General features: G+C 39.6%; 1 protein-coding gene across 2 annotated transcripts in view; it reads right to left on the bottom strand.

Annotated features, from left to right (window-relative positions):
• Window positions 1-22,527, bottom strand: part of rorb (RAR-related orphan receptor B) — a 39,473-nt gene that overhangs the window by 13,288 nt on the left and 3,658 nt on the right. Inside the window, exon 2 of one of the 2 annotated variants that reach the window (XM_053653768.1) lies at window positions 1,720-1,805. In XM_053653768.1, the coding sequence (XP_053509743.1) occupies window positions 1,720-1,805 (86 nt within the window). Of the gene's footprint in view, window positions 1-1,719; window positions 2,168-22,527 lie in introns of those variants that run through there. The other variant, XM_053653767.1, reaches the window with a different exon arrangement.

Raw genomic sequence — 22,527 nt, 5'->3', positions numbered from 1 at the left:
TCTGGAGAAATCTCTGTGCGCAAGGGACAAGGGTGAAAATCAATATTGCATGCCTGTGATCTTAGGGTCCTCAGGCGGCACTACATTAAAAACAGGCAGGATTCTGTAATGGAAATCACTGCATGGGCTCAGAAACACCTCCAGAACTCATTGTCTGTGAACACAGTTCACCGTGCCATCCACAAACGCTGGTTAAAGCTCTATCATGCAAAGGAGAAGCCATATGTGAACATGATCCAGAAATGCCGCCGTCTTCTCTGGGCCAAAGCTCATTTAAAATGGACTGAGGCAAAGTGGAAAACTGTTCTTTAGTCAGACAAATCGAAATGTGAAATTCTTTTTGGAAACCGTGGACGTCGCGTCCTCTAAACTGAAGAGGACTAAAGAGGACTAAAGAGGAGAGGGACCATCCGGCTTTTTATCAGCGCTCAGTTCAAAAGCCTGCATCGCAGATGGTATGGGGTGCATTTGTGCCTATGGAATGGGCAACTTGCACATCTGGAAAGGCATCAATGCTGAAAGGTATATACAGGTTTTAGAGCAACATCTGCTTCCATCCAGATTCCATCCCATCTTTACTTCTGAAAGACTCCGCCTCTCTAAGATACTCTTTTTATATCCAGTCATGTTACTAACCTGTTCCCAATTAACCTAATTAGTTGAAAAACGTTCCTCCAGCTGTTTCCTTTTACTAATACTTACTTTTCCAGCCTTTTGTTGCCCCCGTCCCAACTTTTTTGAGACATGTTGCGGTCATCAAATTCAAAATTGCCTTATTTTCTCCTTAATGGTACATTTCCTCAGTTTAAACATTTGAGATGTTTTCTATGTTCTATCATGAATAACATGTGGGTTTATGAGATTTGAAAATCACTGCGTTCTGTTTTTATTTACATTGTACACAGCGTCCCAACTTTTTTGGAATTGCGGTTGTGAAACCTATTAAGTATTAGGGCTGCACAATTATGACTAAAATGATAATACTGATTATTAGTCTCAATGAAATTGGATTTAATAAATCTTTCAATCAAAATAACGCTGGAATTTAACTTCATTGATGGAATAGCACTTTTAAATGCTAAATAAAAACAAAATTATAATATAACTACCTAACTAACTAACTAACTAACTAACTAACTGAATAAATCAGCACTAAATCACCACAGACCACAACCAAATATGGTTAAATATATGGACATAGAATTTATTTTAATACTGGATAATTCATTAATTTCTGCTCATCAATATCACATTTCCTTCTGTATATTTTCTTATTGAGCAACACAAATACCGCGATCAGGATTCTACTAAGAAGATTTTTGTTTAAAATACCACCTAATAAACAAACAACTTAAAACGTGTAGAAATTTGTGCATTATATACACTCAATGGCCTCTTTATTAGGAAAACTAATACAGCTGCTCATTCACGCAATGATCCAATCAGGCAATCATGTGGCAGCAGCAGCATAATGCATAAAATCCTGCAGATACTGGATAACTGGATAACGGAGCAGCTGTAAAACTGTTCCTAATCAACTGGACGGAGAGTAGATACACACACACACACAATACGTTAAACAAACAGTTCAAGTCTAGTACTAGTGTGAAGATAAGCACATATCTAGTGCTCATCTGATCTAAACTAAATAAAGATTTACGACCCTGGATTATCAGACCAGGGAAAACCAGCTGCTATAGAAAAACGATGCTTTCTCACCTTACACCCTTCACATGTGATGACCCCATAATGGATCCCTGAGGACTTGTCTCCACAGATTTTGCATGGTATGACTTCAATTTGGGCTGCCGAGAGAAAGAGAGAGAAAGGAGAAGGTGAGAGAGAGAGTGTTACACAATCGCTCGCAGTTAGATAAAGGCTGACATAATGAAGGGCCACTTCACATCCGAGACACTGCTTCTCTAATAATTTTGACACGGGTGGCCCTTTCAGAAAAGCTGTCAACACTGAAGCCCGCTGCGAGGAGAGGGAAGAATGAAAAGGTGCCTTGCGTTTGCTACACATGTGTACTCCGACCTCTTCAGCATGTGGCTGGAACAGACTGTTCCAGGAAAAAAAAAAAAAAAACAGAGGAAATACAAAGATTGTTTTTGCTCTTTGTTTGATGCTGTGGTTGGCTGTCTTTATTAAAAGAAATTAAACAGAGAAAAACCTCTTCACTTGTTATGTAATGGAGTACAGTACTGATGAAAGACAGAACTAATTTAAAGACAGCAGGAAAAAAAAACACTTTTTTTTTTTTTTACCTTTATAACACATCAGATCTTGGTTAGAGCTTATGTATAGGTATCTAGAAATTATATGTATTGTGATTTTCACGATTTGCTGACCAGAGAGCCATCAGTGTTTTAATCACTTTCAAATCGTCATTACCATTACATCGTCTTTGCTGCATAATCTATGTGTGCTTGAGCTTCACATCACGGACTGATGACCAGATATTCTTATCTTGAGCTTATGGTTCAAGTTGTCCAGGCCCTGAAGCAGCAAAGCACCCCCACACTATCACAACCACCACCATGCTTCACTGTTGGTATGATGTTCTTATTGTGGAACGCTCTGTTGCTTGACACCTGATGTAACGGGCCCCATGTCTTCTAAAAAGGTCCAGTTTCCAATCAGCCCACAGAAGATTATCTTCAAAGGTTCTGGGGTCATCAAGGTGTTTTTGGCAAATGTAAGACCAGCCTTTATGTTCCTCTCAATTAGCATTAGTTTTTGCCTTGCAGCTCTCCCATGGATACAATTTTTGTTGCTCAGTCTCTTTCTAATGGTAGAATCTTGAATGTTGAACTCATCTCAATCAGTAAGGCCTGCAGTTCCGTAGATGTTTGTCTGGGTTCTTTTGTGACTTCCTGGACGAGTCGTCAGCATGGTCTTGAAGGAATTTTGGATACCGACAACTTCTGGGAAGATTCACCACTGTTCCAAGTTGTCTCCATTTGGAGATAATGGCTCTTACTGTGGTTCGTTGGAGTCCCAGAGCCTTAGAAATAGCTTTGTAACCCTTTCCTGAATTATATATTTCAATAATGTTCTTTATCATCTGTTCTGGAATTAATTGCTTGCTGTGCTGCAAAGTGTGTGGCTTGTTGAGAACTTCACATTGCTGGAAATGTTCTATTTAAATGATGTTCACATTCAACAGGGCTAGCAGTAATCAAGCCTGTGTTTGTCTAGTCTAACTGAACTGATTAACTATTTGATTGAGCAACTAGTTAAAATTACTGTTCACACAGGGACAGTTGGTGTTCTTTTTTGATGATCTTTTTTAAAAGACCATTTAAAAACGATATTTTGTGTTTTGTTTGAAGATCTGAAACTATTAGTTGTGACAAATATGCAAACGTTGAAGAAATCCGAAAGGGGGAAAATACTTTTTTCAAGCATGAAAATGGAGTCAGCCAAAAGATTTCTAATGTGAAACGGGGGTAAGGGGCAGGATTTGCGGGGTGGCAATTGATATGGAAGAGTGCCAAAACACAAATGCAGCTGTCAATCATTTCATATTCATGTGCCGATTGGCTCATCTGCAGTTTTATTGGAGAATAATAATACTATGATAAAATATGAAGCGCCTTTTCAAAGTACCTGATGATTGGCAGGTATGCAAAATTCATATTTGATTGCAATTACTCACAATATGCACTATGGATGATTTATCATGCAACCCTGTTTTATAGTAAAGCGTACATTTTTTTTATTCATATCAGTAAGAGAAATATTGAAAACTACAGTTCCAATTAAAGTTACAGGACAGGCTTTCGCAATGACAAAAGAGATACACAATCCAGAACTGCGTCCTTATCTGAGATAGAATAATTGGAATTAAAATGAGGAGGAAAGAAGACTGGACCAAGTCAGAAGAATGGCATGACAGAGAGTGTGTGAGAGAGAGAGAGAGACAGAGAGACAGAGAGAGAGATGCATGCTGAGGCTGCATGCTCACTATAAAGAGATTAGCAACCCATTCTAATCCTAAATAATTTCTACACACGTTCTCTACACAGGCTTATCTGATGACTCTCAATTAATTTCTCTGCACATTCCACTGCACCAAAGAGGCTGCATCGCATGTTAAATAAAAAAATTAAAAAAACATCTACAAAACTGTTGACATTCTGAATTAGTTTCTTTACTTTCTGCCGGACCATGAGTAACCCAGCGTTCCTCTTTCAGATCACCTTAACTTTAACTAGTTCATTTAAAAGGGAAGGAAAAACAGAACAAGACGTTTTCTATAGTGTAGAAATGTCTAGAACTTTCAAACTGGAAACAGAGAAAAGTTTGGAAAAAAAAATCCCTGGACGCAAACGGGACAAAATAATTTCACTTACCGACGACATCCGATTTCATTTTCTCCCTAAAGCACTGCGGACACACCTGCACACACATACACATGCGCATGTGCGTGTGTGTCAGCGCACGGATGTGTCCTATAATCTGTGTCTGTGAATACATGCTCAGAGTAGCTGGTGTGTGTGTGTGTGTGTGTGTGTACAGTGCCCATATTTATACCCCAGGTGTACTAATTTTTTTTTTTTAAATATCACTGGGAATATACTTCAAATATATTTTTCTCATATGAAGCCATAGGGGTGCCAATAATTGTTGCACACCTATATTTTAAAGATTTCTTTTTGATTAACCTGTGTTTTGTTTGAAATTGTTTGATATCCATGAGAGCAGAGTATTTTTGTGATTTTTTTTTTTAAACAAAAGACAATTTCCTTCTTTGCTGATATTTACCAAGGGTGCCAATATTAGTGGAGTTCACTGTATGTTTTGCAGTGTCTCTCAACCACAAGTAAAGTTCCAGCATTTTATACTACAGCACTGTAGAATTCACTAATCTGAAGGCGTTGATTAATTTTCTATAACAGCAGCTTTGACAGTAGTTCCAACAGTAATTATAGGGTTAATTAATAATATGATAATACATTATCGTTTCTATAGTAACAGCTTATTCACAGGGACTGAATTTCGGATGATCCACATAATCTAAGACTGATGATAAACGGCATGAACGAGAAACATAATTGATATGGTGAAGTTTTGAAAGGAGATGTTACTTTACATGGAAGGAGACGCTGGAATCAGCGCTTTACACTCAGAAAGAAAAAACGAGAGACCAGTATCTGATTACTAACTGATTTGATTGATTTGGCAAGTAGCTATTCAGAAATTTATTAAAGCCAGACACTCGCAAATCAATAATCTTGGTAAGCAAACAACACTGATCATTTTAGTCCTTTATTCGGGATGACACCTCAGATCTTCAACATCCCAAACCGTACAGCTTCTTTGCACAATGCTTATTGTTGCCCCAAAACTTTATATTCGAGTTCAAACACGATTAGTGCTGCAATCAAAACAAAAACAAACAGAACCACAATTAAATCAGTTAAAACAAATGTGGTAAATGGTCTGCACTTATATAGAGCTTTTTTAACCTTAGTGGTTCCAAAGCGCTTTACACTGGTTCTCATTCACCCATTCACACACACACACACACATTCACACACCAATGGTAGCAGAGCTGCCATGCAAGGCGTTAACTTGCCATCGGGAGCAACTTGGGGTTCAGTGTCTTGCTCAAGGACACTTCGGCATGTGGAGTCACATTCAATTCAATTCAATTCAATTTTATTTGTATAGCGCTTTTTACAATAGACATTGTCTCAAAGCAGCTTTACAGAAATATCAACATGGTATACAGATATTAAAGGTGCGAATTTATCCCAACTGAGCAAGCCACTGAGTGGCGACGGTGGCAAGGAAAAACTCCCTAAGATGTTTTAAGAGGAAGAAACCTTGAGAGGAACCCGACTCAGAAGGGAACCCATCCTCATCTGGGTAACAACAGATAGTGTGAAAAAGTTCATTATGGATTTATATGAAGTCTGTATGGCCTTAGGAGCAGCCGTAGTCCCAGCAGTCTGGAATTAGAGAAGATTTGAGCTCCATCCAGAGGCAGAAAGGATCTGGATCTCTAGTCACATGGGCCGGGAATCGAACCGTCAACCCTACAATTAGTCCCCTAAAGCACTTGGTAAGGTTGCCTGCAATGCTGTGAAACCGCTGAAAGTATTCAATAACATATCCATGGCCACTTGTATAACCATTTTTTTCTGCCATCACTGTTTTCCACAATCCAAGCGTCAGACTGAATCGTCAGTACTAACATATTCTTCATTCTCTAGTAGCCTTGTAATTAACTGCATGTTAAGTTCAACTTAGCATGCAGTTAAATACAAGGCTAGTAGAGAATTAGTACTGACGATTCAATCTGACACTACGTCACTGGCTGATGGGGCTGTAGTCAAGACCACATTTGTCAAGTCCATGACAAGGCCAAGACCAGGACTAGCAGAGACCGAGTCAAGACTGAATCGAAAAGTGGTCAAGGCCAAGTCAATGTCGAGACCGAAAACCATCAGATCCTTCATCAAAGTCTTTACTTCCATTAGTTGTCTTCATTCATGCATTGCACCAATGATTAGGCTGTTTTCTAGAAGAAGGAATTACTCAAACGTTGTGCATTTGAAAAAACAGCACAAATATTTTTCCCAAACTCTCAGTCAAGACCAAGACCATATTAAGTGAGACCACTGCCTGAGACTACAGTATACAGAAAACATCTCAAAACCAGATTCAAGTCCTACAGGCATGAGTAGGAGAATCCTAGGAATATGACCATGAACACCTCAGACCACTTTCTGTCATACTGATCATGTAGAGATAATTTTTTGTTTGACGTGCTGCATGTGTGCAAAAATATTTTGCCAGAGCATCAAGATGAAGTCTCTTTACCTCCCTCTCCCTCTCTCCCTCTCACTCGAGCCACATATGATTTTATGGAGATGCCAGTGATCCTGACCCTTTCTGCTCTCCGGACCTGCCTGATCCATCATCATATTTTGGATGGAGCTCTCATCAACTGGAGGCTACAGCCTGGAGATTGATTAGGATGGTACTGCTTGAAGTACCATGGAAATGGTTTTGGACCTCAATTCCACGTGGACATTCACGCTGTGGTTGCTGGGACTACTGTTGCTGCAATGGCCTTGGGACTGCAATTACCACATGCAGGTCTGCACTCGGGTCTCCTTTAGTGAACAGTGAACTAGTTCAACAAACAGACTTCATATAAACACCATAATGAACTTTCTTTTACTTTCACACTATCCGTCGTTACCCAGATGAGGACGGGTTCCCTTCTGAGTCTGGTTCCTCTCAATTCAATTCAATTCAATTCAATTTTATTTGTATAGCGCTTTTTACAATAGACATTGTCTCAAAGCAGCTTTACAGAAATATCAACATGGTATACAGATATTAAAGGTGCGAATTTATCCCAACTGAGCAAGCCACTGAGTGGCGACGGTGGCAAGGAAAAACTCCCTAAGATGTTTTAAGAGGAAGAAACCTTGAGAGGAACCCGACTCAGAAGGGAACCCATCCTCATCTGGGTAACAACAGATAGTGTGAAAAAGTTCATTATGGATTTATATGAAGTCTGTATGGCCTTAGGAGCAGCCGTAGTCCCAGCAGTCTGGAATTAGAGAAGATTCGAGCTCCATCCAGAGGCAGAAAGGATCTGGATCTCTAGTATCTCCATAAATTCATGTGGGGCTCGGCGAAAGGAGAGAGGGAGAAAAAAGATTATTATGACTGCGAAGTAGTAGAACAGAATCTAGTCAGGGTAGGCTTGAGTAAACAAATACGTTTTAAGCCTAGACTTAAACACTGAGACTGTGTCTGAGTCCCGAACACTAATAGGAAGACTGTTCCATAACTGTGGGGCTCTATAAGAGAAAGCTCTTCCCCCTGCTGTAGCCTTCACTATTCGAGGTACCGTCAAATAGCCTGCATCTTTTGATCTAAGTAGGCGTGGCGGATTATATAAAACCAAAAGGTCGCTTAGATATTGTGGCGCAAGACCATTTAGTGCTTTATAGGTTAATAAAAGTATTTTATAGTTAATGCGAGATTTTACTGGGAGCCAATGCAGTATTGATAATATCGGTGTGATATGGTCGTACCTTCTAGTTCTAGTTAGGACTCTAGCAGCTGCATTCTGGACTAACTGGAGCTTATTTATATTCCTACTGGAACATCCAGACAGTAAGGCATTACAGTAATCTAATCTAGAGGTGACGAATGCATGAACTAGTATTTCCGCATCATGTAGTGACAATATGTTTCTTATGACAATATGAAATATTTCTGAGATGAAAGAAGGCTATCCTAGTAATATTATCTACATGAGCATCAAATGATAGGCTGGAGTCAATAATCACTCCAAGGTCTTTAACTGCTGCACATGATGAAACAGAAAGACCATCCAGAGTAACCATGTGATCAGAAAGATTACTTCTAGCTACACGTGGGCCTCAAGGTTTCTTCCTCATATCATCTCAGGGAGTTTTTCCCTCACCACCGTCGCCACCGTCTCGCTCAATAGGGATAAATTCACACACTTAAAATCTCTATCCTGTGTTCATATGTTTCTGTAAAGCTGCTTTGAGACAATGTCCGTTGTTAAAAGCGCTATACGAATCAAATTGAATTGAATTGAACTGAATGGAGAGATGCACTCAGAATATAGGTTATTGTCTTATCACAGGTTACGTCAAATAAAAACACTTTTGAACAGCCATAAAGCGAAGGTGTTATAGAAAAGACAGGGTTGTGTGCGGATCAGGTTTGGCACACACATAACTGCAAATACGACTTATGCAAAACAGATAAACTTGCAAACAAAAGTAAAATGTATGGTTGATAATCAGGACATTGGTTATGGATATGTATTTAAATGTATGCTTTGGTGTGCACTTGTATTTATTTTAGACTAGAATTTTTATTATTATCATTTATTTATTTATTTTTTACTAGAATCAGTCATTTTGTGTCCAATAACTATAACCGATGTCAGTTCTGTATTGCTGTCTGCCATCAAGGAGCACTGGCCCAGTTTGCCTAGCACCGGAGCCAAACTGGGTCAAACAATGTAACTGAATGGAGAAGACACACACACACACACAAAACACTGCAGTCTTGTGTAAAATGATGTCAAGTCCAAACTGTCCATACGCAGGTCTATTTTTATCCTCCTAAAAGCAGGACAGTCAGGCATCTGTCAGCACTCAGTGATGATGTAAACTTTCAGTCTATAAGCAGAAAGTTTATTCACAGTCCCCTCCAAAAACTATTGGAACAGCAAGGCCAAATCATTTGTGCTATACACCAAAGACATTTGGGCTTAGGATCAAAAGATGGATATGAAATGAGAGTTTAGGGTTTCCTGGTTCTGGTGGAACAGATAAGTCTTGAAGTAAATTAAAGTAAATAACACTTCTTATTTGGTTGCATATCCCTTTCTTGCAGTAACTGCATCAAGCCTGCGACTCATTGACATCACCAACCTGTTGGTTTCTTCTTTTGTGATGCTTTCTCAAGCTTTTCCCAAAGCCTCTTTCAGTTGTTGTTTGTTTCGGGGGGTTTCTCCTCTTCAGTCTCCCCTTTAGGAGGTGCTCAATTGGGTTAAGGTCTGGAGACTGATTTGGCCAGTCTAAAATCTTCCACATTTCCCCCCCGATCAAGTTCTTTGATGAATTGGCAGTGTATTTTGGATCATTGTCTTGCTGCATGATAAAGTTCCTCCCAATTTATTTGGATGCATTTCTCTGTAAATTGGCAGACAAAATGGTCCTGTAAACTTCTGAATTCATTCTGTGACTTCCATCATGAGTTCCATCATCAATAAAAATTATAAGCAGCCATGCAAGCCTAAGCCATGACACTACATCCACCATGTTTCACAGATCAGCTTGATTTAGATCTTTTCTTTCTCCACACTTTGGTCTTTCCATCACTTTGGTAGAGGTTCATCTTGGTTCCAGAACTTTTGTGCCTCATCTCTATAAATTCCAATCTGGCTTTCTGATTCTTACTGCTGATGAGTGGTTTGCATCTTGTGGTATGGCCTCTATATTTCTGGTCTCCATATCTGCTTTGAATGTTGGACTGTGATTCTTTCACCCCTGCCCTGTGGAGGCTGTTGGTGATGTCACTGACTGTTGTCTTTGGGTTTTTCTTCACAGCTCTCACAACGTTTGTGTCATCAGCTGTTGTTGTTTTCGTTTTGCCGACCAATTCGGTGTCTATTATTCAGTACACCAGTGGGTTTTTTTTTTTCCATTTTCAGGATATTCCAAATTGTTGTATTGGCTATGCCCAATGTTTGTGAAATGCCTCGGATTGTTTTTTCCACCTTTTCTCAGTTTCAAAATGGCTTGCTTTTCTCCCATAGACAGCTCTCTGATCTTCATGTTGGCTTATCCTTTTTTAACAACAAATGCAAACTGAAGCTAAAACCAAGCTAGTTGAGCTATTTATTTATATTTATTCATTTATATTTATTGAGCTATTTATTGTTTAAACAATTAGTCTAACAGGACACACCTGGGTAAAAAGAAATGCCGGTCAGTAACATGTTCCAATATATTATCTCACCTACAAATTGGGAAATAAAAGGTGAAATTCTAACCTCTCTTCCTATATTCATCTTTTGATCTCAAGCCCAAATATCTTCAGTCTACAGCAAAAACAATTGAATTGGCCTTGCCGCTGAAACGGTTTCGGAGGGGACCAAACGGTTTTGGAAAACAAAGAAACCGCCATTTTGTTTAACCCTGGCCAGGCGTGTTACGTAGATTGTTTCTCAAATCTCTTTGAAATCAGTTTGTAGGATGAGTGTGGTAGTGGGATGCTGAAGAGCGTGAAGACGCTCTGTAGGTGTGTGTGTGTATGTGCGCATTAGAATGGCCAGAGGCTCTACATGCGTAGGCCTGTCATAAAAAATAAGGAGATGTCCGTGTCTGTGCCCCGGTTGCCAGGACGACCAGCGCCTCCCTGGGGTTTGTGGGTAGGAAGCGCGTATAGTCGGCCTGTCACTGCGATCATCCATGCCACTGTCACGTTCAGGCAGGATGTGATGTCAGAACGCCCCCCCCCCCCCAACCCTCAGAATGTTTCATCAGTAATGTTTAATCCCTGCTTTTAGTATAACACACACACACACACACACACACACACACACAGGCAAATATCTTAAAAATCACACAGTAAATAAATCTTTAGGTGATAACATTTGGGGCAAAAGGTCACATAGTGCTTCATTTCATGCAATTTATTATATGATAGATATTAAATAAACAGATAATAGTAGCTGGCAATTGTAATATAATTCAGAACACAAATCAAAAAATCAGCTTGTTTATTAACATGTTAATTAATTGATTTATCTTCGCCATCAGCCCACACACACACACACACACCAGGATTGCTCGTTTTTAACAATCATATCTATGAACATAACTACACAGATGTTCATGAAAAACACAGATTTTGGAGGCTGTGAAGTAGCAAAATACGCAGTGACGCTGCTGTGTGTTGGTGTGTATAAAGACACGTCTGCATGTGTTAAGGCCTATTAGCCATGAGGGCCTCTTTACCTCTAGATTACGTAAGACAGGGAATGCAGTGCTGGCGATTCCATGCTTAATTCAGCTTAGCCGAGGACATTAGCATACTGCAGTTTAATGTGCATGTGGTACAGGCACGGCCTGAATTTCAGGGAGTTGCTAAATAAAAAGACATGGTTTGCTTTGTATGTATGTGTGTGTGTGTGTGTGTGTGTGTGTGTGTGTGTGTGCATGAGGAGGAGGGAGGAAGCATGTGGACTGTAGTAATTGAATCCTAATGACAAGGTGCACATTAATGTCTCTGGAGAATGATTTCCTCTCTATAGATTTATTTAATTAGAATCGTTAAAGTGGCTAGGAGTACCTCAACTTAAGAACGAACACACACACATATACACACACACACAAAACCACACAACCTGTGCCATATTAAGCCTTAAGAAAGCATCTCCGCCATGATGTAATGCTAAAACGAATGATTAGCACATTAATAATAATTATAATCATTAGCTATTTGTTATTATTAGCATTCTGAGAACAACGCAAGCCTCGAGGGTGAATATTAAAGTATACAAAGCTTTTTAGTATGCAAGTCCACATTTTGAAAAATGGATTTGATACTGAAGCTTGCATTAAAACATTAAAAATCCTTTGAACTTGAGCACAGTTTCTCAGGAATCTTTATGAGCTTAATTCCAGTGTTGTGTTATTTGGCTGTTTGCCTGTTGACATGCTAAAGCTGTGTATGAATATTCTAATCGGAGGCTCAGATTTGCGCTGTGTAGGCGAGGGATTATTTCCACTACATGTGCGTGCATGCACACACACACACACACACACACAAAGAAACACATATGAACAAACATCCAATGTTTTGACTCCATGTTTCTGGTTGAGGGGCATCGTGTCACTGATAAAACTGTACTCTTGACTTACAACACTTTGGTGGCAGATGTGTGTGTGTGTGTGTGTGTATGAATGAACTGCCCAAATGCCACAACAGTGAACAGTTATAAAGATACAGTAAAGACTTCTGGATGAAATGTTGATGTAGCTATACAGATAGCAGGATTCCAGGCACACAATGCCCATAAGGCTCTGCAGGCTGCGATCCATTCTGATCAGTTTAAAAGTTCCTCGGACCCTTATGCGAAGCGAGTTCATAAGCCACACCCTCTCTCAACAATCTCTCTCTCATGGCAAACGGCATGTGCAATCGGGAACTCAAGCAGACTTAATGATTTATAATTGACTTTAATGAACCGAACTATGCTTATTCGAAAGTATTTCAAAACTGCTTATCGTTATTTAGTTGAAACAAAGACATATTTAAATCGAATAGTCAAGCAGAATTAATAAGGTCAAATTTACAAAACATCAAACTCCTTTGTTTTTTTTTCTGTGCGCTCTACTCCCTCCAACGTCTCCACCCTTCACAATGAGAACTCTTAAGGGTCCCTCTGTGGGCTCGAAACTCATGCGCTTGAACATCAATTTGTCAAGTTGAAACTTATGTTGTTTCCCCCCCCCACATAATCACTGAAACATATGTAAACGAATGCACGAACAAGCGTTGTCATTTAATCTTGAACAAACTTCCCCATGTTTTTGTTTACTTACGGCTGTTCAATATATTTTTCTTATATTAAGTCAATGTTTACACCGGGAAAGTTACTTGTATTCAGTATTGAGTTATGCAGCTGCTTGAGAAAGATTTAACCCCTGATCTTAGACATGCAAATACAACGGTTTCTCTTTCCTTTGCTGACTTTATGGAAATTCCGTAAATCTGGCTAAACATTTGTAAAGAAGTGCTCCATGTGTGCCAGGTGAATGGTCTGGAGATTGCAGAGACCGTGTCAAACCCGCTAGATGATGGAGTGTAGAAAGTAGTACACTTTGATTGGTGGTTGTACAAATATGACCGAGAGGCCCCAGATTGGACTGGCATGTGGTGCTCATGCATGTTTAAGATCTTTTGCCTTGGGGTAGGATTCAAAGACATACGCTTAGGGTGGTCAGATATGGATGATGGATCTTCAGGCATTACCAGTATTTAGATTATGAGTGTGGTGAAATCTGTGAGACATTCATATGGGGTTAAAATAAATAGATTTATGATCCACAAATAAATGTAGTGAGATTGACAAAAATGAAACAAATTCACAAACGCATTTAATGAGATCCACAAATTTATGTTAGTAGTCATATTGCACCGAACGCGCATATTAGGAAGGCTCTCCATGATGGTCGATCAGGTGGAATGATGACAGGAGAGTGGTTCTAATCATCTAATAACATCACTGTAGCGACATCCAAAAGGATTTAATTTTATTTATTTTCCTGAAACTACTAACATATATTTGTGGATCTCATTCAATGCATTTGTGAATGAGGTTTAATTTAAAATCTCACTACTTTTATTTGTGGATTGTAATCTCTTTATTTGGTATTATGAAACAATTCTAACCCCATACGTTCAGGCTGCTCCAAAGTCAGATAACATAGGCTATCAAGGTTCGTATAGGATTACTAAATGGGATAAAAGTTAACACATATGATGAGATTCAACCCAATTGATCTTTTGCTCTGAAAGCTGCTGGAACGACGTTTTCCAACAGACATTCAGCTTCATAGCCATCACATACATAGCACAGCTATCTTATTGCTAGAGCCATTATAAATGGTCAGTGTCCTAGAATAAAAACCATGCTGTAAAATAAAATCACAGTTAGACTGGTGCACCATCAAAATCCAGCCCTCTGGAGGGTCGAACCCTTTGCAGCGTTAGCTCTATGCACAACCCTCGGAAAATGTTGGCACCTTGAGAAAATGACGGCCAAATTTTAATATGCAGTTCCACAGGTCACCAGCAGAGCCATCGCTTCAGTCAGTTAGTACAACCCTGCCCCCTGGCTAACACCTGTGTACAGAGACCGCCTGGCATTGTGGGTAATTGTCGATGAGGCTGGGGGCATTCCCCTGCTGGCCTGGCATCATCTGCGCCCGACTGCAGCACTGAGCTGTGATTGGCTACTTCACTAAGCTAACAGAAGGCTGTCTATGGCTGGAGTCCAGTATACGATATGCAAATGCAAATGTAGGGGCTCGTTACTGTTTATTACACCGTTCATATGCTGATATACAGTGCATAGTCATTCCTTCCATCCTTCCTGATAGTGGACTCAGACTTTTGGACGTGACTATGTGTTTCATAAGATAAACAAGCAGTAAGCTGAATATTATTTTGTGAAAGTGAAAACTCTACACTTGCCTCATCTAACTGTGGCGGGCGAAGGAGAGCCCCACTATTGATATCAGCTGTTCAACAAATGTTAATCTTCGTAAATTTCTGTAGAAATATCATTGACCTTTTTAAATCTTTTGCTATTTGACAGATATAAGCCAACATTTCAATTGATTTGACTGCCTTTCATGATGTTGTGCTTACTGCCCCATTTCCCTCTATAGAGTTATAAAGTGCTAATAGAGGCCAGTTGGGGCAGGAACCACGCTACCCCATACTCGCACTATGAACATTTACAGAACTGGATGTAGAGCGGACAGGACATTTAACGACAGGGTTTCCAAGTGTGGCTAGTTTAAAAAAAAAATTCTCACCGGCCAGCAAGAGCTTGTTTTCTAGGAAATAATTCGTATTCAATCGAAAATAAGCTGAAGTGTAAGTGCAGACAGTGCGTCCATGATGTACACAAATATTTCTACTGAAAGATACATCGCGAAGATTTGGTGAAGGAAAAGGGGATCAATGTCTGTACATCACAAATGCGTGTACAGCACAGTGACCTTTTACGACGTCTTGATATTTTGCGCTAGTGTCAGTTGGTCATCCATCATACGCTGGATAACTGTATGTTGTCAAAAATCAACTGCCCCTTACAGGGTTATTCTAGAAATTCACTAAATACTAGCTTAATTGTCATATCCTTTTAACTGAAATTCATTTGAGGTTGTGTCAAAGGCTATGTGGTCCTGCCTCACTGTAATATATAGTCACTATGTGGTCCTGCCTCACTGAAATATATAGTCACTATGTGGTCCTGCCTCACTGAAATATATAGTCACTATGTGGTCCTGCCTCACTGAAATATATAGTCACTATGTGGTCCTGCCTCACTGTAATATATAGTCACTATGTGGTCCTGTCTCACTGTAATATATAGTCACTATGTGGTCCTGCCTCACTGAAATATATAGTCACTATGTGGTCCTGTCTCACTGTAATATATAGTCACTATGTGGTCCTGCCTCACTGAAATATATAGTCACTATGTGGTCCTGCCTCACTGAAATATATAGTCACTATGTGGTCCTGCCTCACTGTAATATATAGTCACTATGTGGTCCTGTCTCACTGTAATATATAGTCACTATGTGGTCCTGTCTCACTGTAATATATAGTCACTATGTGGTCCTGCCTCACTGTAATATATAGTCACTATGTGGTCCTGCCTCACTGAAATATATAGTCACTATGTGGTCCTGCCTCACTGTAATATATAGTCACTATGTGGTCCTGTCTCACTGTAATATATAGTCACTATGTGGTCCTGCCTCACTGAAATATATAGTCACTATGTGGTCCTGCCTCAGTGTAATATATAGTCACTATGTGGTCCTGCCTCAGTGTAATATATAGTCACTATGTGGTCCTGCCTCACTGTTATATATAGTCACTATGTGGTCCTGCCTCAGTGTAATATATAGTCACTATGTGGTCCTGTCTCACTGTAATATATAGTCACTATGTGGTCCTGCCTCACTGTTATATATAGTCACTATGTGGTCCTGCCTCAGTGTAATATATAGTCACTATGTGGTCCTGCCTCAGTGTAATATATAGTCACTATGTGGTCCTGCCTCACTGTTATATATAGTCACTATGTGGTCCTGCCTCAGTGTAATATATAGTCACTATGTGGTCCTGCCTCAGTGTAATATATAGCTCTACAGAGTGTGTGCGCGTGTGTGTGTTTGTAGTGATGGTGGGGGGTTAAACTGTTTAAGTAGGTTAGTAAGACACTTGCCTCGGGGTGGTACAACAGTGTCGTAACTGGCTGTTTGTGGGACAGCATCTTCTCTCTCTCTTTCTCACACACACACACACACACACACACACACACAACTTGAAAACTGACACATTTGAAAGAAATCTTTTGGCTCATTTATTTTTCTAACCAAAAACTAGTGTGTGGGGGAAAAAAGGGCAGTTTTTGTCATAGAGACCATCCAAGTTCAAAACTGTCCCATATTCTAATTATAACGAGGCATTTGGTCCCCACAGAAAAATGAATATTACATAATACTCCGTATTGGTCCAGCAAAAGAAAGACTCCATACATTCATTAACAAATGATACTCAGCGTGAACTATTATCCAATATTAGGAAGACAATGACAGTTCTGTCCTTCTGTCTTTTTAAACTATCGTCGAAATCTCTGAAGGACACCTCCGGTTTTGTCCAAAATGAAGAAGATGGCTGTCTTTCGGCTCCCTCGCGATTTAATCGGTCTTTGTGAGAAGCACAAATGCTGGCAGACGTCCAACTTAACAGCCTCCTCTTAAGTGGAACAGGGTAGTGGTGATGTTTTAAAAATGTCGGTGATAATAATATTAACCACTTACTGGCACGTGCGTAAATACCAGAACACTAGAGCTTTTACGTTTAGATAAAGATTACTCTGAAAAACTGCGACTCGGCTGTTACTCCACACAACAGCAGCGTCATTTAACCCTTACCTCTATTTAACATTAACCCGTGAAGCCCTCGATGACGTCATCTGTCAAGCCGACACAGCGTCCCACAGCATTCAGCTACACGGCACATGTAATATGAATGACGCACGTGTGAAAAGAAGTGTCGAAACGTAACGAGGGACACCGAGGACTTACTTTCTTTTTTTCATTCTCTTTCTGCCTTTCCCGAATTTTTCTTTTTATGGTCTCATCATTTTATTCCTCCCTTTCCTGTTCATTATTTTTCTTTTTCATTTCTTTGCAGTCTTTTTCTTGCACGTTTATCCAAACGTTTATCCATTGTTTGTGTCTTTCTCTATTCCTTTTTCGTTTTGTTTGTTTTTTTTCCTCCTTCCCTCTTTTTTGTGTTTCTTTCTTCCTTCTTTCCTTTTTTATTTCTGCTTTCTTTCTTCTTTCGTTCTCCCTCTCGCTATTCATTTGGTTGTTTGTTTTTTTCTCCCTCTCTGTTAGTTTCTCTCTTTCTTTCTACACGGCTTTAGCTTTCTTTCTTATTTCTTCCTATATTTCTTTAGTTCTGTTTTGTTTGTTTCTTTCCTTCTTCTCTCGGTTTGTTTGTTTGTTTTTCTTTCTTTCTTTCTTCCGCCCTCTCTTTTTTGTTTATTTCCTCCTTCCTGTATTTCTTTTGTTTGTGTGTGTTTATTTGTTTGTTTGTTTGATTGATTGTTTCATTTTTCTTCCTCCCTCTGTGCCTTCCTTTCGGTTTTTCTCCATTCTTCACTGGTGTCATATTAAAGCATTAGGTGTTTAACATCACTGTTAGTTGCAGAATATCAACAATCAGCTGAGAATGCACCTGAACAAGGACCAGGTTTGCTGAAAGTGTGTGTGTGTGTGTGTGTGTGTGTGTGTGTGTGCGCGCAGATATCCATGTGTGTGTGTGTGTGTGCTTTCTCTCCCAGGGCAGAATGTTAATAGCTCGCCTCGGGCCACAATTTGATTCAAGATAACGAGGTTTTTCCCCAAAGTGGCCCCATGAGCCTGACGCAAAACGATCACAGACATCTCTTCACCCATGAGCTGTCTCTCTCTCTCTCTCACACTTTCTCACACACACACTCTCTCTCTCTCTCACACACACTCTCACACACACTCTCTCTCTCTCTCACATACACACACACACACACACTGGCCTTTCCTTACATTCTCATCTATCTTAGTTGCTCTATCACATCTTTGGCTCTCTTTCTCTTTCACACACATCCTTGTTCTATCTTAACACCCTTATCTACCGAGCGTTTCTCTAACATCTCGTTCTTCCACCTCTCCCTAGGCTCTGCTTATCTATCCCTTTCTCTCCCATCGTTCACACCCTTCTATGGAATCTATTTACGGATCTCACTTTCACGCAGACAAAAAAAAAAAAAAAACGCAAACGGACACACACCCTGGCTGAAAGCAGTTCACTTCGCAATTTACACTGTTCCATAACGTGATTATAGTGAAAAATGTCTACAACACACTCCATAACAGTAACTTCCATTAAATGCACAAAGAGATTTAGTCGTGTGTGTGTGTGTGTGTGTGTGTGTGTGTGTGTCAGGGATCTCACGTAATCATGAGTAGTATTGCAATGACTGGCAAGTCACATTTATGGAGTGTGTGTTAATGTAAAGCTAGCCTATAATGAAGCAAGTAAGATGAAGTTGCAGAGAGAGAGAGAGAGAGAGAGAGAGAGAGAGAGAGAGAGAGCACATGCAAGAGCTCAGGACATGATGCCTTGCATAAGTATTCACCCCTTTTACATTTTTTTGTTTGTTAAAACCTTGAACTAAAATGGACTTGATTACCACAGTGCCCATGGTGAAGCATGGTGGTGGTAGCATCATACTAAACATTACCCTTAGCCCCTTGATTGCTTGTCTGATTAATTCCCTGCTTACGCGGTCACTGAACTTTCGTGGACTGCCTCCTCTAGGCAGCTGTAAACGTGTCCATTCTCTCTCTTACTCTCAGCTTAATTTAACTCAATATAGCTTTGTTAGCGTGACCAAAACCGAGTTGGATTTTTCCAAACCAGGCATACTTGAGTTGGAGATAAATAAAAGTCTAGTGGCACAACATGATCGCTGTGCATGTCTATGTTCCTTCAAGTACAGCCCCCCTCTCTCCTTCTCTCTTCACTTGTTCTCAGCTACTCCTGTGGCACTGTGGAAACTTTAGACCGCTGCAGAAACTGTAGAGCACTCTGAGGTTAACACACAGCACAGGTATGCATTCTTCTGTATTTTTTCTATAGCTTGAAACAGCTCCCACAGGTGAAACCCATCCTCCCAGAGCATCACGGGTAAACAATCATGCATGTACAGCGTTGTATTAAAGCCTCCGTCATGCCCACTCACTAGACCAAACGGACACGCAAAAACGCTTTTCCTTTTCCTTTCTGAGCCTGACTCCCGTGGAAGTTGTACTGCAGGCAAACACTTGGCTACGCACCCTTGTTCAACAGAGTGGGAAACATATGCACACAAATACACAAAAATAAATATATTTAGTCAACTAATGTATGGTTAGCAGTGACCGAAGAAGCACATTATTGAGTTTGCCTTATACAGCCATTTCATGCAGAATCATATACCTTTGAGCATCCCTATGATCTCTGGCTAAAGATGGGAAAAAAGGCTCTCAAAAAGTGACTGGAGGCTGTTATAAAGGCAACGGGTGTCATACAAGAGAATTGGATTCAGAAAACGCAAGCTTTGGAAGTGGTATAATTGTGTTTTTAACTGTATTAATATTTTACATGTACTATATGACAATATTTCTAATGAAGAAATCAAACATTTTTGATCTCTGACACACTAAATATTCATAATTTCTTCTGTTGAAACTGAACAAAAGGAGAGAAAATAATTAACCCTTTAAGTTCCTATCTCACACTGAGACACGAAACATTTTTGTTGATTGATCCTGATTATACTGATTAAATAAGTGGCCGGTATTTTATAACGTGATCAAAAGTAATTTTGTGAGTTCTGGCTTTAAACTTTTACACAAATTAACTGTACTAATGCACATACAAAGCAATGTTTTAGATTTTTTACAAATCTCATTTAATATCTTGTATTTAAGTCTGGTTTGCTCAAAGTTTAAATGTGAGGCAACATTTACATGACAGCTCCATGTAGTTTATATTGTACTGCATTGCTTTACATTTCGGAGCCATATTTATCTAACGTGTGATACACCTTTGGCCTAGAATATGTGACTCCATACATTGAAATCAGTATCATCTATATCCAATGCCCTTGTCGTAACTCCACAGATCCTTGTAATATAATTTCATTGATTGTGCTATTAAATAAATAAAGAAAGAAAAATGTCAATAGAAAGAGAATTAGAAAAAATCTCCAGGGCATAAACTCTCACGACCTCACAGAGTTTCCCAAACTTTCTGCACTACATAGAAATCACCAATCAAGTTTCTTCCAAAATGCTACTGTCATTTTTACATGTCAATTAAAAATAAAGATTAGGCTTCATTCCTGAACGGATTTATGATTCATCCTTTCCTATAGGACCGAAGAGTCGAGTACTCGACCTGACTGACAGTACTCGATTTATTTTGGATTATCTAGTTCTACTGACCCACTGTTCCAGGCTGTATGTCCATAAATAACCAGATACTTGAATGGACTCGTGTGAAGTGTGTGTGTGTGTGTGTGTGTGTGTGATGATGACGATGATTATTGGTTGTGATGCAGAAATGCTGATGCCGTGGCGTTTAAAAGAAATAACGATCTATAGTAAAGTCCCTGTTTACACACTAATGCTGCAGCGCTGATCAGTGCTTAAATTCTTTCACAATGAGCAAGTGCATTACCTAAACACTGTAAGTCTTAATCAGTGAGAATCAACAAAGTTCAAATATCAATGCAGCTCAGGCCTTCTTTCTAATTGTATAGATTTTTGTCTGATATGGTCTACAGTAGCTGTACTGCCCAACAGAGACGGGTTTAGATTATGTTTCGGCCTTCGGTGTTTGGTGGAAACAGACAAAGAGGGCTGAAATAGAGGTTTCTCACTCTAGAGGAAACTTTGGAGAAAGAGAAAAGCTTGCTCATTTTCCCCCTGCAATTATTTCCAAATATCTCTTTGTATCTCTTTCTTTCTCCTCATATGCTTTCTTCCTCTCTCTCTTTCTCTCTCTATTTCTCTCTCTATTTCTGTGTGTGTGTGTGTGTGTGTGTGTGTGTTTGTGTGTGTGTGTATAAGCATTACATCCTGGTGAAATGGAGAAAGGCTTTTGGAAGGCACTCGGTTCTCGAGTTACTAGATCGGATGCTGTGTCAGTGTACTTTGAATCAATCTGGCAACCAGAGAAAGCTGTTCCTCTAGAACACTGCGAGTCTCCTACAACACACTGAAAACGCTGCAGTGTGACTGACAGGCAAAAACTTAACTGGGGAATACTGTTCAGGTTCTCTCACATGCAAACACACCTCACAAATGTAAATATGCGAACGCAACACCACTTGCTAAAAAGAGAGTCTTATGATACATACAGAACATGTAGACTACATCTTCCTGCACAACTCACAGCACGATGTAATATATCTAGAGGTGCAACAACTAATCGAGAAAATCAGTAATAATTGATTATGAAAATCATTGTCAACGAATGTTATTATCGTTTATTTGGTTATTAGGTATTATTTGGTCTGTTTACGGTCTAGTGTTTGAATTTTAGAAGGGTAGTATCCTCTCAAAGGGAACACTAGCGGTTTTTTTTACTAACAGGAAGTATGAGCTGTTTCCCTTTTGACAGCAAATGATGTCAAACGCATGTAATGTGAGGACGCTAGCTTTAAGAATGCCCAGAGTCACCGAAACTCTGAAGAAGACTGTAACCTGCAACATAGACAGATAAATTTATATGTCTATGACCTGCAAACTTTACAAAGCGGAGCTCATGTAGCACGGAAGCACAACAGTGATGCACGAGCAAAAACTTATGTTTATATCCAAAATGCTCCACTGTGTGCAAGGGGTTGGGGAAATTGCTTAAAGGGTTTAGTTTAATTCAAGTTTATTATCGTTATATGCCGTATTTGCGTGCGTGCAGTGTAAATTCTGTTGTTTATTATAACAGGAGCGATCTGTAATCTGTGATCCACGTTGCTCCTCACTCGCAATATAGATGCAGTGATAAACAGTGGGAGCGCAACTAAGATCTGTAATGTTAAATTAAGATCAAAGTAAACATAAGTAAAACATTATGCCTGAAGGCAGTGAGTAACAG

Source organism: Ictalurus furcatus, chromosome 22 (genome assembly GCF_023375685.1).
Source record: "Ictalurus furcatus strain D&B chromosome 22, Billie_1.0, whole genome shotgun sequence".
Classification (NCBI taxonomy): Eukaryota; Metazoa; Chordata; class Actinopteri; order Siluriformes; family Ictaluridae; genus Ictalurus; species Ictalurus furcatus.
The sequence above is the reverse complement of the archived record's forward strand: the minus strand, read 5'-3'. Positions and strand labels throughout refer to the sequence as shown.